This window comes from Cynocephalus volans, chromosome 1, assembly GCF_027409185.1.
Source record: "Cynocephalus volans isolate mCynVol1 chromosome 1, mCynVol1.pri, whole genome shotgun sequence".
NCBI classification, from domain to species: domain Eukaryota; kingdom Metazoa; phylum Chordata; class Mammalia; order Dermoptera; family Cynocephalidae; genus Cynocephalus; species Cynocephalus volans.
In genome coordinates, this window is record NC_084460.1 from 299,432,332 (window position 1) to 299,448,350 (window position 16,019).

Sequence of the window (16,019 nt, forward strand, 5' to 3'; positions counted from 1 at the left end):
CTCCCCTTGAAGTTCATCTAAAATCTTCATTTCTCAAAGGTGAGGCTTTCATATTATATGTTAAATCTTCTCTAAAATACCCAGTCCATAGGAATTGATGCTGAAGAAGTTGCTCATAATCTGGCGCTTTGCTGTGGTCTGACTGTTGATGGCTTTGTTTGACTGTTTCTGGGGCTGGACTGCAAAGGGAAAACCCTTTGTATTGGACTGTGGGCATGTGTTTTCAGTATTATGCTGAAGTGTGTTTTAGTCTTTATATTCCTTCAGGGAAATTCATTTTCTTGGAAAGATTATTTTAGGGATACTGTTTTCAGAATTTCTCTGCCTTAGGTTGGAAGGTTACTCACTTTTCCTGATGTTTTTGTCTGTTCTTAAGTCAGGTAATCTGCAAGTCAAGCTGTTTGGCAGCAGGGCCTGACTTGTAAACACTGAATCCATCTCAAATATCCTTAAATTTCCCTATTTGCTATGGATACTGTTTAAACTCAGTTTAAAAATTCCTATGTCTCCAAACACTTCCTTTCTGTGAATGACATTTGTCAATCACTTTTGTAGCCTGATTGATTTTTGGATTTTTCAGCTAGTAGGATAAAGATTTATTTCATGGCTCTGATTATCGGGAACATTCCCTTTTCTAGGATGTTAAATTCATAGGCAGGATTATTGAGGCAAAGCCAAATACATGGGTGAGTATCTGAAAAATATATATATATAAATATATATTTTTTTTTAATTGCCATTTTCTATTCCCAACTATATATTGAATTATTTGATTTATTTCCTATCAGTGGGGCATTCTGTTACCTAGTGAATACAGTTGTTAAGAGTAAAGCTTAATTTTCCCATGTCACTATTCTGATTAATAGCATTTATAATGGACTATTCTGAGAGCATATATAGATTTTTTTTCTTTACATTAGAGTTGACTTGGGACTTTTTGGAGTTTGCTCCTACATGACTGTGGAAAACATGATGGATTTTAGTTGTCCTGTTTTAAATATTTGTAGAAAATAGTTGATATTGTAGTGTGTGTTGATGAAAAAAAGAATTGGTTGTCCTAAGAGATGCTCTATTGAAGGTGTTTGCGGCCACTTCCTTGGTGACCACATACAGAGGGTGTTTCCCCAACCAATCTGGTCTGGCCTTAAGGATCACCAGCGATGAGGAATGGATACATTTAGGATCGCTGTGGACTTACTACTGGACACTTTTGGAGATGAACTTAATTCCAGAGCAAAATAAATGATAAATTATTAAGTGTGGATCAGATTTTACCCCAAGGCAACATTATTGGGTTTGACGGAGCTCCGTGGAAGGGCTCTGTGCTCAGATTCTGGACACAGTGCCACTGGGCCGGTCAGATCCCACTCTGTGGCAGGTCCTCCCATTTCTGTCCCTCCTGCTCCTCATCCTCCCTCGACTCTCCTGTCCACTGTCCCTGCACTTCTTGTCACCTGCCCTCTCCTGGACACTTTGGTTCTTTCATCTCCATGTAGCTCAGAATCAGGTCAAATCCTGACTCAGTACAGGGTGCCAGTGCCTGGCGACTCCCCTCTCTCAGCACCCCCATCGCCTACTCGTCAGCCCCCCTCAGGCTTCCCACACACACACTCCATCTCTTCCCACTCTCCTTTCAGCCTCCTAACAGGCTCAAGTCTCTTCCCTCTTTAAAAACCAACAAAGTAAACAAATATCCCCCACCCAAAACCCTCCCCTTGGTCCTGCCTTCCTCCCAGGCTGCAATCTGCCATTTTTTATACATATGCAAATCATCGAAAATGTTTGATTGTAGAATTTTATCAATAGAATGCAATAACCATTGTTTTTCTTGTTGCAGTTTAAAGACTTTCCCCTGGCTTCCAGGAGATGCCTCTGTTTTCTGTTTCTCTCACTGCCCCTTCTCTGTGTTGGCTTGTTTCTTACACACCTCTTATCCACCAAATGCAGAGACCCACGATTCCCTCCTGCAATCTCTTTTATGTAATATTCATGCTACCAGTTTTTATCATTACCTTTAACTAATCAATACTTCTGTGCTAAAGTGCCTGTTGGACACCTCCACAGAGGTTTTCTGCCACCACTTCAAATTCAGTTCAACCAAAAATCGAACTTCTCACCTTACAAAATCTAAAGGGATTTTAAAAAAAAAAAAGAAAGAAAAAAGAAAACCTATTAGGTGAATAAGAAGTATTGTGAATTGCTGGATGACAAGTAGTTATGCAAAAAAAAAAAAAAAAAAAAATCCTAAAGACATGTCATTTTTTATTTTTATTTTTGCCAGCTGGCCAGTACAGGGATCTGAACCCTTGACCTTGGTGTTATAACTCTGCACTGTAAGCAATGCAGGCAACCAGCCAGCCCTAGACATGTCATTTTTTAAAGAGATTTTCTATTGCCAATTGCTACAAAAATATAAAACCAACTAAAGATCAATGAGAGTTAAAAATAACCTATCGAAGTCCTTCATTTTATTAGGAGAACCACCCATCCGTTCGTCTCCCCACCCATCATTTATGCAGTGCCTACCATGTTCCAAGCAGTGACAATATGCTCCCATTCCAGAAGAGCCCACTCATGGTCTCCTTCTCCCCGAGGGAGAGGGTTGGAGGAGATTAAGTTAGTACCCAAGTCACAGAGCAGCTGTGGGAATGAAGAGTGCTACTGTGTGTGAAGCCCAGCCAGGTGCTGTCGCGCTCTTGTTCCCGGTGCTTCTGTCCCCTGGAGGCAGTCAGGACCCTGGCCTGCAGGCCAAGTTCATTTTGGGCTTGAGCTGGACTGGCTGACCATGGGGTACTACTTTCTTTGCAGACAGCAGGCAGGGTCTGGGTCTCCTATTTGATGCTCCTACCAATGCCCCTGGTCTTAACGGGGGGATCCAGCCACCGACCTGGGTATGGGCATCGCTTTCCCAGTGCCCCCAGAGGGGGAGGTGAGATTACTGGTCCAGGCTGAGCTCGGGAAGACAGCTAAGGACACTCACTGAGCCTGTCTGATGAATGCCTGTTTCCAGTGAGGACCCCTGGGTGGCTGGGAGGGAGGCAGCATGGTGGGTCTTTCCATCATGATATGCTGAGGGCTCAGACTTTTGGTGGGGACTTGGGGTGAAAACCTGGCTTCACTCTCCTCACGTGCATCTGTGGACAAGCCGTGTGCATGTAACCTTTGTGAGCCTCAGTGTATGTATACAAGGCTTTGTGAATTGAAAGGTGCTGTGCAAATCCTGGGTGATCATTTCATGAACCACATTTATAATATAAAGTGTTTTTAGGTATCAGTCAGAAGGATCCAAATAAAATAATAACCTAAATGAAAGCTCATTGTTTGTACAAGCAATTTAGAGATGTTTATTCTGCTGTAATCAATATGACTGGTGATTCATGCTCATCAAAAACAGATGTTAGGGCTGGGATTTAGAAAAAACTTTTCATGCTAGTTATGTGACTAGTGCGGAGACTCACCCTGCCCTCCCCCGTCTGCCCTCTGCTTTGTGCTGTCACCCCTGTAAGGGTTTGTCTCTGTAGTCCTTGCACTTAGCACCAAACCACAGCGGAGGCAAAGCTAGTGAACCTAGCAACAAACCAATGACATGGAAACAAAGTAAACCATGTTTGGGTGTGGCCCCAGACTGTTTAAATGTCCTGGCATTTGCTGGTTAGCTATGATTCTGATGTTCCTAGACCAAAATTAGACCATTCTATTTACCTTTTGTTCTTTTCTCAGGAGTTCCTTATACTTCTGAGAACTGGTTTGTAGATTTCGGACATTTAATTTGCACTGAAAGGGTACAGAGGAAATAAATTATATCACAAACATTGTAACTTTTAAGAATGCCCGAGTCAGACCTTTCACAAAATCTAAAGTACCTTCTCAGTGCAGAGCTTCTGGGCTTAAATAATGTCCTCGCAGGTCAATTCTGTGTGTTTGCAGGTCACTCACTGGCTGGCAGATTGGAAAGGGCCAGAAGTTCAGAGTCAACTTGTTAGAAGTGGATGTTCATTGGTCGTTTTTACCAAAAGGAGAAAATGGAACCCTGCATCATTGACCTCACAGCTCTTTATGTAAAGACCCCGGGCCCCACACTGGCATGGTCCAGATGGACAATAACCCTCTCAGGGGCACAGCAGTGGCCACCCTCTTCCTGAGGACTCCCCCTCCCCCAATGCCACTCAGACCTTTCAAAGGGGCCCTCGGGTTTCTTCCACTAACCTTCCTGAGGATGGGAACCTGGGGTTTTTAGTCCGATTTTTTTCATACTCAGGTGGTTTTAGTTTTCTTTTCTTCAAGGTAAAGGATTTTATATTACTCTGCCAAGCTGCCTTGAGCCTTTAGAGCTATGAGTGTTGTAATGAAAATTTTGAGTACCTCCACCTTCCCATTCTACAAAATGTCACTCTTCATAGCCACACCCCTTACCTTGACTTCTGAGCCGGCTTTCCCAGCGTCAAGTTTGTAGGTTCCAGTCACCCATTCTCCACTCTCACAATTGACTTTGCTGTTAGTTTAAGAAGGCTGGGAGTGGGGTCTGCATTAGAAGGGGAAGCGTTATTTGTACCAAAATTAACAGAGGACAACTGTGACTCTACACTTTATTCCTGGGGCCCTCAGGTCTAAATAATAACACTAAGAAGGACATATTAAGTGAAAGAAAGAAAGTGAGTGGAGATGCCGGGTACCGTTCAAGCTTTATTAAAGGAAGAAAATCTGCAGGGCTGTGGTCAAAGTAGCAGGCAGCCCAGGGCTGCGCTGAAAAGGGGACAGCCCCAGGTGTGGGGGTGGTAGAGCTTATATAGTGCACCAAGGGCTGGCTGATACCATCAAGGAGGGGCATTATGCTAATGTGGATCGGGGTGGAGAACTGTGTCCTTGTGGAAGCAAAAGGGGTTTCTGTTTAAGTCAGGAGGCTTCTTGTAAGGGGAAAGGGGGAGGGGAGGGGAGGGGGTGGGCGGTGCCATTTTGTACTTGGGCTTGTCTAAAGTGGCCCTGGTTATGTTGCAGATCTATTATTAAGCATTCAACCTACAGTATAGACTTTGATATTTGCCCTAGAGCTGGGAATGGTTCTGAGATGGGCCACCTCACAGGTCTGGCTGGGCTGAGACATGAGTCAGAATGCAGCATCCTGCCATCTAGAAGGGTGTTAGGATGGTGGTTTCCTTTAATATACTCTCACTTAGAGGAATCAGCAATCTCTTGTGCATTTATTATTTTATTGCTAGTAGTGTTAGTTTGTTTCTGAGACTAAGAATCATAAGCTAGTTGCTTCTTACTCCATGAAAGTGTCCTGGCATGGTCCACCTCCCTGTCACCTATATTTTGTACAGCAACCCCCTCCCACAGTTTTTGTGAGCAGGGGTTCTCTAACCTGGGCTGCCCACAGTGTCTCTGGCTGGCTCATCCCAGTTCTCAGCCATTTTAACCTGTGGTCCAGCTTCCTACTTGCTGTGGAAGAGAAGGTGGCCTGGGTACCTTGAGTAGGGGCAACTACCATGGGAACTCTATCAGGCAGCAGAGGGCAAAAGAGGGGACTCAGGAGGCAGCAAGGCGGGTGTTGGTTTGATTTTTACTAGACTTCCTGCATGTCAGGCACTGGGCTAGCAGGGCAGCTCACCCCAACTGTGGTCAGCAGGCTCCATGTGGTAGGGCCTTTGGTCCTCATGTTTAGAGTGGGCGCTGTCATTATCACTGGCATGTTTTAGATGAGAGGAGATACAGAGGCTAAGTTTCATGCTCAAGATCCTATGTGAGTGGTGGAACCAGGAACTGAACCAAGTGGTTTAATTCCAGACCCCTTTTTCTTAACCCCTTCCCTATGTGGTTCCCCCAGAGGCCAACTAGCAATTCACTGGCCACCTTGGGGTTGAAAAAATGTTCCCTGTACCAGTTACAGGTGTCTTCAGGCATTGCCTTGGGAACAGGCAGAGCAAACGAAGCCTGTCCCAGCACCCTGCTCAGGAAGATGTGGTCACAGGGTTTGGGGTGGTGAGTAGCTGTAGAATCTAGATCAGAATATTCAAACTGATGTCTCAAAAGAAGGCTATTTTATTAACTGGCTATCAATCTCACCTGTGAAGTTGTTGCTACTAGTAAAATTATAATTGCTTTCCGTGATAAATTCCATCAATCCTATAGTTGCTTATGTAGAACAGTTTTAAAACATTTTCTCCAATTTATTGAACTTTATAGAATCAGGAATTGTTATACCAACATTTTTTAAAAGTGTTGTAGTGAGAACACAGCTGTTCAAGGGTAGGCATTTCATTCTCTTTGAAAGTTGTTTTGCGAGCCTTAGATCCTACCCATCAAAGCCTGGCGCTGGTGGGCTTCTCCACAGCAGCCCTTTGCCCAGCCTTTTCCTTCGCCCCTGTCCCTCCCAAATCAGGTCCTCCTGCCCCTCAGAACCCACCTGCCCCGCTGCCTGCCCACCCACAAATCCTTCCCTGGAGCCCGTCCCCTGGAGCCCGGTGCGACAGCGGAAAGGTGAGCGTACCCGAGTGGTGCGCTGACAAGTGACCTAGAGCTCGGTCAGAGTAGCAGAGAGAGGAATTGGGGGGCTGCAAATCTAAATGTGAATGTGTCGTCTCTCAGGACGCTTTCTGGAGCCGCCTTTGCAGAAAACCAGGCCAGGCGATTCTGCCGGAGATTCCCGTTTTGAAGGGGGGAGGTGGCCTTTCTGACAAGGGCCTGCGAAAACGCGTCCCCAGGGCATGGTCCGAAGGCGGGCCGCTTCGATGCAGTGTCCGACGAGGGGGCGCAGCAGGCAGCGGCCTTGGCCAGGACAGGCTGACCTGGTTAAAATCCGCGTCGTTTCCTTCCCGTCGCTTCTGCCCCCAGCCTGGCGAGGTCAGGAGCCGTTCTGTGCTTTGCCCGCAGGACTTTGGTTTTTTTTTTTTTGTCCTTTTTGTGACCGGTAAGGGGATCGCAACCCTTGGCCTGGTGTCGCCCACACCGCGCTCAGCCAGTGAGCGCACCGGCCATCCCTATATAGGACCCGAACCCGTGGCGGGAGCGCCGCTGCTCACCCAAGCGCTGCACTCTCCCGAGTGCGCCACGGGCCGCCCCAGGACTTTGGTTTTAAATGACGAGGGGCGCGTGCTCCGGGCCGCAGGAGGCGTGAGCGGGGCGTCCGGTCTGCGCGCAGCTCCGCGTCCGGAGGCCGGCGCCATCTCGGGGTGATGCGTCAGCGGGGCACCCCGGCAGGTGCTGCCAGGGTCGGGGGACGCTGGCCTGAGCCGGGAGGACACGGCGGGGACAGGGACGCAGCCGTCGCCCCGCCCCGGCTCCTCCCCCACGTGGCCCCGCCCCGCGGAGACCCCTGTTCCCCCCCCCCTTCCCCGGTGCCTCCGCAGCCCGAGCGCTCCTCCCGCCGCGCGGCGCGGGGTCCTCCCCGGAGCGCCCGCTTCCCGCAGCCTCGCGGCTCGCCCTGCTCCGCCTGCCGCGGGCCCCCAGGAGGGCGGCCGGGGCGGGGCGGGGGCGGGGCCGGCCGGCAGCTAGCGTCCCCGCCGCTTTTCCGGTGGCGGAGGGGCGCGCACGGGGCGGGACTCCGCGGACGGCGCGCGCAGGCGGCCCCGCCCCGCCCCCGCCAGCCCCAGCCCCGCCCCGCCCGCTCCACCTGCGTCCCGCCCCTGCGGCCGCGCCCAGCTCGGGAAGCGCGGGCCGCGCCGCTGAGCGAGAGGCGCCTCGGGCTGCGGGGGCGCCGGGTGCTCTTGGTGGCCAGTGGCTGCGTGTCGGCGGACCGTCGCCCCGCCGCCCGGGCATGTGGCTGCGCTGAGAGCCGGCCGCGCAGGGTCTGTCCCCGCCGCCTGAGAGGTCGGCTGTGCAGCCGGGCAGGATGACCAGCCCCACGGCCACGCAGAGCAAGGACATAGACTGTCTGAGTCCAGAAGCCCAGAAGCTGGTAAGAGGAAACGGCGCTTTCAGAACTTTTTCTGACCGCGAACGGCCCTGTGGAGTTGGGTTCCTGACTGTTCCCAGATCAAGGGCCGCCGGCACCTTCCGCCGCAGGCTGCACCTGAGGAGCCGCGGGTGGGCTCCGCCGGGCCGGGACCCCGTACGGGCGGGAGCAGGCTCTGCCCTGTTCGGTTAGTGGCTGGGCATGCGGTGTCCCCACTGCGTGGAGGGCACCTCTTACTGTGTGACGCCCCTGACGAGCACGTCTAACAGGAAGGCGGCCTCTCCCTCCGCCTGGGGTGATGGTCTCTTGACAGGCTCTGCCCAGCCGGTTGGCTTCGGCCGTGGATCCAGCGAGGCCTGAGATCTGCGCCTGGTCTAGAGTTTCACACGAAGCTGCCGGTTTGGTATTTTACAAGACACAGCCCCTAGGAACAGGTGGTGCCCGGAGCCCATGCCCTCACCTTGAGCCTGGGGTGGGTTGAAGCACTTATCCTGCTGTGGGCCTTAGGGCCACCGCTCTCGACGACCCTAGACCCCGAATGCATTTTGGCGGAGCCTCCCATCCCCAGCGCCTTCCTGGTCTGGATAGGATCCTCTGTCTGATTTCACCCTTATCTAGCTCAGTAGTGGGTCAATGGATGTCGGGGTAACTTGTCATTAAAATTGGGCTGTTGATCAAGAATGGGAATATATAAAAGTAAAAGGTGCACGTTGGAAAAGAAACATATTATGTAGTTAGTACTGCAGAGAGGGAGACCCTAGATTTCCACTTTATCAGGTCTTTGTGGAACCTTGATAAAAGTGTGAGCCCAAAACAATCACTCCTTCACCAGGTAGGAATTAATCATGTACTGACGTGTTTGTGGAAGATTCAGATGAATAGACTGCCCTGACCTTGGGAGGCTTACTAGGAAATGCCAGAGAGGTATAGAAATAGATTCTGATGAATACACATTTGAAAGTTAAGTTCCTTGCTGAGGACTGTCAGGTGGATTTTTTTTTTTTTTTTTTTTATGTACGTTTTAGTGTGCATTTTCTATGACCTCGCAGACTTTTGGAGATGGTTCCTACCCCTTAACCAAATTTGTTTTGAGGGGCAGGGAGACCCTCGAATCACCATCAGCGAAGGGTTCTTGAAAGAAGGAAGGATGGGAATGCTGCTGAGAAATGCTGGAGTTCCGAGAAGCAGCCTGGGCAAACCATAGATGGCAAGAACAGGGTGGACATTAAGAACCAACTGCTGGGCTGAGAGTCCCTGGAGAAGGGAAGAGTAAACATGAGATCAGGAAGTGGGGAAGGGAGGGACAGAGTGATCGGAGGAGTCCACAGCAGCAACACCTGCAGTGTGCTAAGGCACGGCTGTAATGTCTGTTCCTGGACACGGGGAGCCTCCGGGTCGGATCTGGGCTAACACGCCTACTTCATGGGGATGGCGGGAGGAAGAGAAGGACAGTGTGGAACTGGGTCGATGGAGTCGGTGCTGGATTGGCCCAGGCCCACCATCCCTCGCCCCCATTCCAGAATCCAGTAAGCTCTGAGAACCAAAATGTTTTGTTTTGATAAGTTTGTGGCAACTTAAGTTTGTCAGACCTACCCTAACCAGTGGGGCCTATTTTTAGTCTTTATTTCTCCCTCTTATTGAGAATATTCATACATTTCTCTTCAACCTTGTTAATGTATTTGTTAAAGGGCTGTTACAGGATATATAGTGTGTGCATCTTATTATCCTTCTAAAACCCAAAAATGTTGAATTCTGAAACACATTTGGCCCCAGGGGTTTCCAGTAGAAATTGTGAACCCATTGGAGCCTTTTTGAGTAAACAGCAGCAAAACTTTCCTAGAGTGGGACTTGGAGAACAGAAGTAAAACATGGTCCCTTTCTGTGAGGTTAGTGGTCCAGCTGGAAAGGAAATGTGTTCAGTGATGGGAATAGGGGATGGCTATTGGGGGGTGCTTTAGAAGGGGACTCACTCAACGGTGGTTGCCCTGGGTGATAGGTTGGGTATATCAGCTGGAGACTAGTAGTGGGTGTTTCAAACTGGTTTGTACCGGTTTATGCTCTGTATGAAGTGTCCCTGGGTCCTGGGAACAGGGATCTCCAGTGGAGAAGATGCTCTGGGCGTTGCATGGGTGTGAGAGGAGAGCTGGGTTGGTAGGCAGAAGCAGATTTGGCCAGCTCCACCTCATCTAGCAAAGACAAAAGCAGGATCTGAGCAGGAATCTGGGCTTCTTACACAAGTCAGCGCTGGCTCTGGAGCTATAGGAGAGGATCAGCTGCGAACAGTGTAGAAACTACATTTTTTTTAACTTTTGTAACTTCCCCATGTTTGCGACAGGTTGTGTCACCTCTGGTCTCTTTCCATGTAGTGATCAGATCTCAGCCATTATAAGTGACCAGTCCCATCCCAAGGGGAGGCTGTCAGGGTAGAACATGGACACACAGTCTCCCAAGTCCCATCTCATTGTCGGTATCTGTGCCAACATCCCCAGCCTCGGAGAGTGGGGGCATTGATTAATGTGGGGGGGCGAGGTCAGCGTAAAGGTAGCTGGCCCGGCTATAGGCTATAGCTTAGTCTGAGATGGTGAGCACAGGTATCGTATGGTTTGTTTCAAATACGTCATTTCCCCAAGCAGTTAGTATGTAAAATTAGTAAGTTAGGTCTTTTCTAATAGAATTAAGAGTGTTCTGCTGGGGCAAAGATGGAGACTAAATTTCCCTTTTTCTGTAAGAGTTAGTTTCTGTTCAGCCTGAACTAATATCACATAGCGGAAGCCTCCTTAGCAAATTTCAAAAAAGCCTGCAGTCGCAACTGCCTCTTAAACTGAGCACAGGAAATCAAGTTATTTATAGTTACAAAACTGTTTTTCAGCAAAGTTGATTGGAGTGTTACCTGATTAGAGTGAAGTTCTTATCCAGTCCATACAGAATTGTGAGACTGAATGTTGGTGCAGTGTGTTTGCTCCTCAAAAGGCAATGTTCAGGAAGAATTTCTTATCCCTGAAAAATCAGGGTATGTGACTCAACAAAGGAATTGTTTATGACTGGTTACTCATATGCCAGTGTTTCCAAAATATCTGTTCATATTTAAAAGATTAATCTTGGAGCCCCAGCGGCCATAATGTTCAGATTACTAACCGGTTATTCAGTCAGTAAGCCTGTTACATCTTCCTGCATGTTAGACATGGGCTGGCAAGAAGAGGAATTTTTATTACCTTACTGTTTTTACTGGAGGCCACTCAACTTTTAGTTTGTTTTTTAAATAAAGAAGCTCATTTTCATGGAATGGATTTACTAGAACTTTCATTGTTCAGACTGTCCAGGTAAAAATAAGTAAATTAGCTTCTTTCTCCCAAATTAAGCAAAGCATTTTTTTGCCTGCATCCAAGATTTAATAATTCAAAATTGCCATGTGTTTAATTGTAAACCATTACTGCAATCCGCCTCCTCCAGGCCAAATTTCAAAATAATAAACCAAAAAAAAAAAAAAAAAACCAACAACAAAAACAGAAAATCACCCAGCAACACAAATGTGTGTTCTGAGACTTATTCATCCATTTGGGGAGGGTCAGTATCTGAAGCAGTTTCTCCTTGGCACTGTAACTTGACAACTTTAAAATCAGAGAAGCAGTTTTCCTTTAAATCTAAAGTGCAACTGCTTTGTAGTAGAGAAGTAATTTATCTTAAGTTACCATAATGAAGATTTACTTCTAATTTTAACCAAAACGTTTTATTTATATGTTTGTGTGGTGGAGATTATCAAAGCAACACCTTTTTTTTTTTTTTTGGCGGCTGACCAGTATGGGGATCCGAACCTGTGACCTTTGTGTTAAAAGGCTTTGCTCTAACTGAGCTAACTGGCCAGCCAAATTTTTTTTTTTTAAGATTAAAATATTTTTAATGTTTCTACAAGACATGTACTTTGAATAGTATCATTTTATAATGCCTTAATTTCTACATTTGATCTATAGTATTGATATTACACTGTTGTAATATATCTCATACTGTTGTTCAAATGGAGAATTTCCATCTGGTGAGAATAAAAGGAGTGAAGCAAAGTATAATTTTAGATGTTCATTCATTTAGGTATTTTGCACTGTTTTGCTCTCAAAATATTACTAGTTAAGGGCTAGGAGAACCATCTGACATAAGAAATAGCAACACATATGATTAAACATAGATTATTCTTTTTTTGTTTTGTTTTGGGGGTTTTTTTTATCTTTCTTTTTGTATTTATTTGTTCATTTTATTTATTTGTTTATTAATTTATTGGGGGTTTTTTAGGCTACCACTTATGACTGAGGATATGTAATATTTCTTTTTCTGTGCCTGGCCTATTTCACTTAACATAATTTTCCCTAAGTTCATCCATGTTGCTGCAAATGGCAGGATTTCATTCTTGTGTATGGCAGAGTGGTATTACATTGTGTAAATATACCACATTTTCCTTATGCAGTCATCTAAAGATGGACATTTAGGTTGATTCCAAGTGTTGGCTATTGTAAATAGAGCTGCAATAAACATAGGAGTGCAGGTATCCTTTTGATGTCAGTTCCTTTGGGTATATACCCATTTCTTTGGCCAGCAGTGGAATTGCTGAATTATATGGCCGTTCTATCTGTAGTTGTTTGAGGAACCTCCATACAGTTTTCCATAATGGCTGTACCAATTTACAGTCCCACCAGCAGTGTAAGAGGGTTCTCCTTTCTCAACATCCCTGCCAGCATTTGTTATTCTGTCTTTTTGACAGTCATTCTAACTGGTGTGAGATAACTAAATGTGGTTTTGATATGCATTTCTCTGATGCTGAGTGATGTTGAGCATTTTTTCATTGTATTGTGGTTTTGATATGCATTTCTTCTGATGCCGAGTGATGTTGAGCATTTTTTCATTGTATTTTTTCATTGTTGGCTATTTGTATATATTCCTTTGAGAAATGCCTATTCAGCTCCTTTGCCCATTTAGCAACACCATTTCTGATCTGAGTGTCTTTTTTTTTTTTTTTTGTCTGTGGCAAGTGGATGTGTAATTTTCCTAGGGAAAGATAAATAAGCAGTGGGCTTTTGGTTTAGTCTGAGAATATCCACCTTCCTCCTCTGAAAGTTCCCGGTGGCACTCTTTCCTGCTGCACTGCTAGATGTGTGCTGTTAAGCGTAATCTGAACTGAGTTTCAAGTGCTAGATCAGTAGCTGTCATAGCAGACTGTGCAAGTAGTAAAGGTAGCTAACGTTTACCAAACCCCTGCTGAGTCAGCCTGTTAAGTGTTTTATGTAGACATCTTCCCTAACTCTTGCCATGACCTCGTGGGGAAGAGGATAGTTTTACTACCTCCATTTTACAGATAAAGAGGAAACTGAGGCTTAAAAGGTCAGGAGACTTCCAAGCCCCATAGCTAGCAGGCAGTGGAGCCAGTTCAGACCCAGGCCTGCTGAGTTGGACCTGCTGCTGCTAACTGCCTCCACTGTATACAGTGCTTCAGGCAAGGTCTGGCAGGCAGTAAACGTGCAGCTAGTAGCTACTGGTGCTGCTGCTGCTGCTGCTGTTGTTATCAGCTGCTCTTTGCAGCCCTGGGGTTTTTCAACTCCAATATCAGTGCTGAAGGATTCCCCACCCCCCCCCCCCCATTAAGGCAGCCTCCTAGGTCACGAGTCCTTGCTCCTGAATGCATGTGGTGAAGACTTCATCTTATCAAACTTTTCTTTCCTATAGCTGGGCCACTGTGTTTGAAGGCTTTTTTTTCTGTGTATATCGTGTAGCTCCTCCCTGACCCCCATCCAAATAGACAAGTTTATTGAGGATAGAACTGATGGCTTCTGTTTCTTTTATAGCTGGTTTCAGGAGTATCAATTGAGTATAGGAAAGGTTCTCAAAAGCTGCCTAAGGTGAGAAAAACCTGGTACTGCTGGAGTTTTCAGCCTTATTCTGAGAGAGAACAATTTAAATGTTTTGTGAAACCTTTAAAGTGTAGGGTTTGTAGGATGATCTTTAGTGGAGCTGGCAGAGGTGAAGGGAGTGCAGCCCAGAACCTGCCACCTGGAGAGGAGGTAGCACAGGTGAGGCCAAGCTGCTCTCACCTGGCAACCCCCACGTCGTTATTAGTGGTGGTCGTGGCTCTTGTTTGTATTTCCAGCATGTTGAGGCTATTGAAGGAAATACAAAGATTCACTCATCTTAGAAAAAAATTAATTTGTTAACAGCAAGAGTAGAAATTCATTTGCATGGATGATACTGTGCAGCATTTTTATTCTTCAGCACCAATATGGGTAGCTGCTAAGCCCAAGACTGTGTTGTGAAGTTTGAAGGTAAATGTATTAGTCATTGCACTCAATAAAATAACATCAGTCATTTTGTTCCTGATTAATATGTTTATTATTTTAGCATGTGAAGTACTTTAAAGAAGTTTATTATTCTGAAAACAAAGTCAGGAGGTTTCCAGTAGTGAAATGGGGAAAGAGAGCCTGAAGACAATCTCAGTGTACAAATAATTCACCTCTGGTATAGAGACAGAATCTCAGAGAACAAGGAAGCGCTTAGAGATTACGTAGCCTAGTTCTCCCGCCCCTCCTTCCATAATGAGGACTGACGTTCAAAAGTTAAGTAATTTATCTACACTCAGTTATCTGGTAAGCGGAAGAGCCCAAACTGGTGACTAGGTCTTGAGATTCTTTTCTGGACACTTTCCATCTGCAGGAACTCGGATTCCTACTGAGAACACAGCCACAGCCTAGAGACTGTCGGCTCCCAGCACTTCTTGGGTTTGTCCTCTAGTCCTCCAAGCATGGAGGACAGTGTGCCACCTCCTTGGGTCTGTGGACCCAGCCAGGAGCCGCCTTGCAAAGTAAAGGCTTCTTTGAAGGCTGCTGTTTTACTGTAAAATTTCATGATAGTTTTACATTCTCCCCCATTATTCATCTGAAATCATTTTGATGGAAACTTAGTGTTTTAAATAACCAGTTAAGCTTTAGTCTTTAAGTTTATGTCCTCTAAATCTCAAATGGATTTGATGAACATGTGCCCTGTTTATCCTGTGGTCTAAGCACTAGTACCCAGACCTGTGCTCTGAGCTGTGCTCGGGCTGGTTAGTGAATGTGGCCATGCCATCTGTGTGTGCAGAGAGGGAGACAGGACCCTATTCTGCTCAACACTTTTAGAGCTAGGGTTCTCAACCCTGTCAGGCCCAATGACACTTTTTTAAAACAAGTTTTTAACGTCTTTATTGCTAACCTGAAATGGAGCTCATAGGTGATAAAATCTACCGACAAACAAAATTTCAAGTCAGTGTAGTGTTTTACCTATAACATTAAAAAAAAAGAAGTTAATTATAAAAACATATACGAATTTCAATATAGAAATGTGCAAGCCCAGGTATACCAGAAGAAGAGTGCAGTAGTCAGACTGGAGCAACACAGCTGCATCACAGCCGCAGGTGCAGCCTGATACAGGCTTGTTGTATTGAGAAGGCCCTTGTGTTGCTGTCGGTGATTTGACATTCAGAATAGTGACTAACCGTTGGAAAGGTTCTGAACCAAAGCCAAGTATAATCCTCCCTCAGTTTCCATGTGATTGCATTCCTGGAACATTCAATGTATAGTTGGACTGTGTGAGACATATTTTGAGTTTACATGTAACTTGGAATCGGTTTGTAGATCCAAACATTACACAGCGGTCTTGCTATTTGCCTGAGTGGCCAATGGGAAAGTTCTTCACAGTGCAGGCCTGTCTGAATACAGGAGGATTGGTGTACCCGGTCTGTCCTCCTAAATGCCATTAGCTCTCCCCTGTAATCATTGTGACATCCCTCCAACATGTCCACTGTCATTGGCTCTCCTGCCATTGACAACTGTGATCACAAAGTGTCCTCCACTCTGTGGCTGTCATTACCACAGTCATGGCCATAAAAAGAGGCTACCTTGCGGTTATTGGAGGAACTTACCTGGATTGCCTAAATACTGGTTTTGGAAAGACAAGCTTTTCTTTTGAGACTGATAAAAATGCACGCCACAGCCCACGGATGCAGGGGCAGTGGGCACAGGGACAGAGGTGAGCCTCGGCCACTGTTTCGGAGCTGCTGACCTTGTCCTCCCCCTTTCCCGTTCACGTCTGTGCAGGAGGATGCGTCACCCATTCCACT

The 16,019-nt window shown here is 46.5% G+C and overlaps 1 protein-coding gene across 9 annotated transcripts in view; it reads left to right on the forward strand.

The window, feature by feature from the left end:
- The window catches only part of LRRFIP1 (LRR binding FLII interacting protein 1), a 139,585-nt gene that overhangs the window by 47,189 nt on the left and 76,377 nt on the right, over positions 1–16,019 (forward strand). Inside the window, exon 1 of one of the 9 annotated variants that reach the window (XM_063080660.1) lies at positions 7,632–7,894. The exons of the other annotated variants lie outside the window; for them this stretch is intronic. Coding sequence (XP_062936730.1) covers positions 7,829–7,894 — 66 coding nt within the window. The 5' untranslated portion in view covers positions 7,632–7,828. Of the gene's footprint in view, positions 1–7,631; positions 7,895–16,019 lie in introns of those variants that run through there. 9 annotated transcript variants of the gene reach the window in all.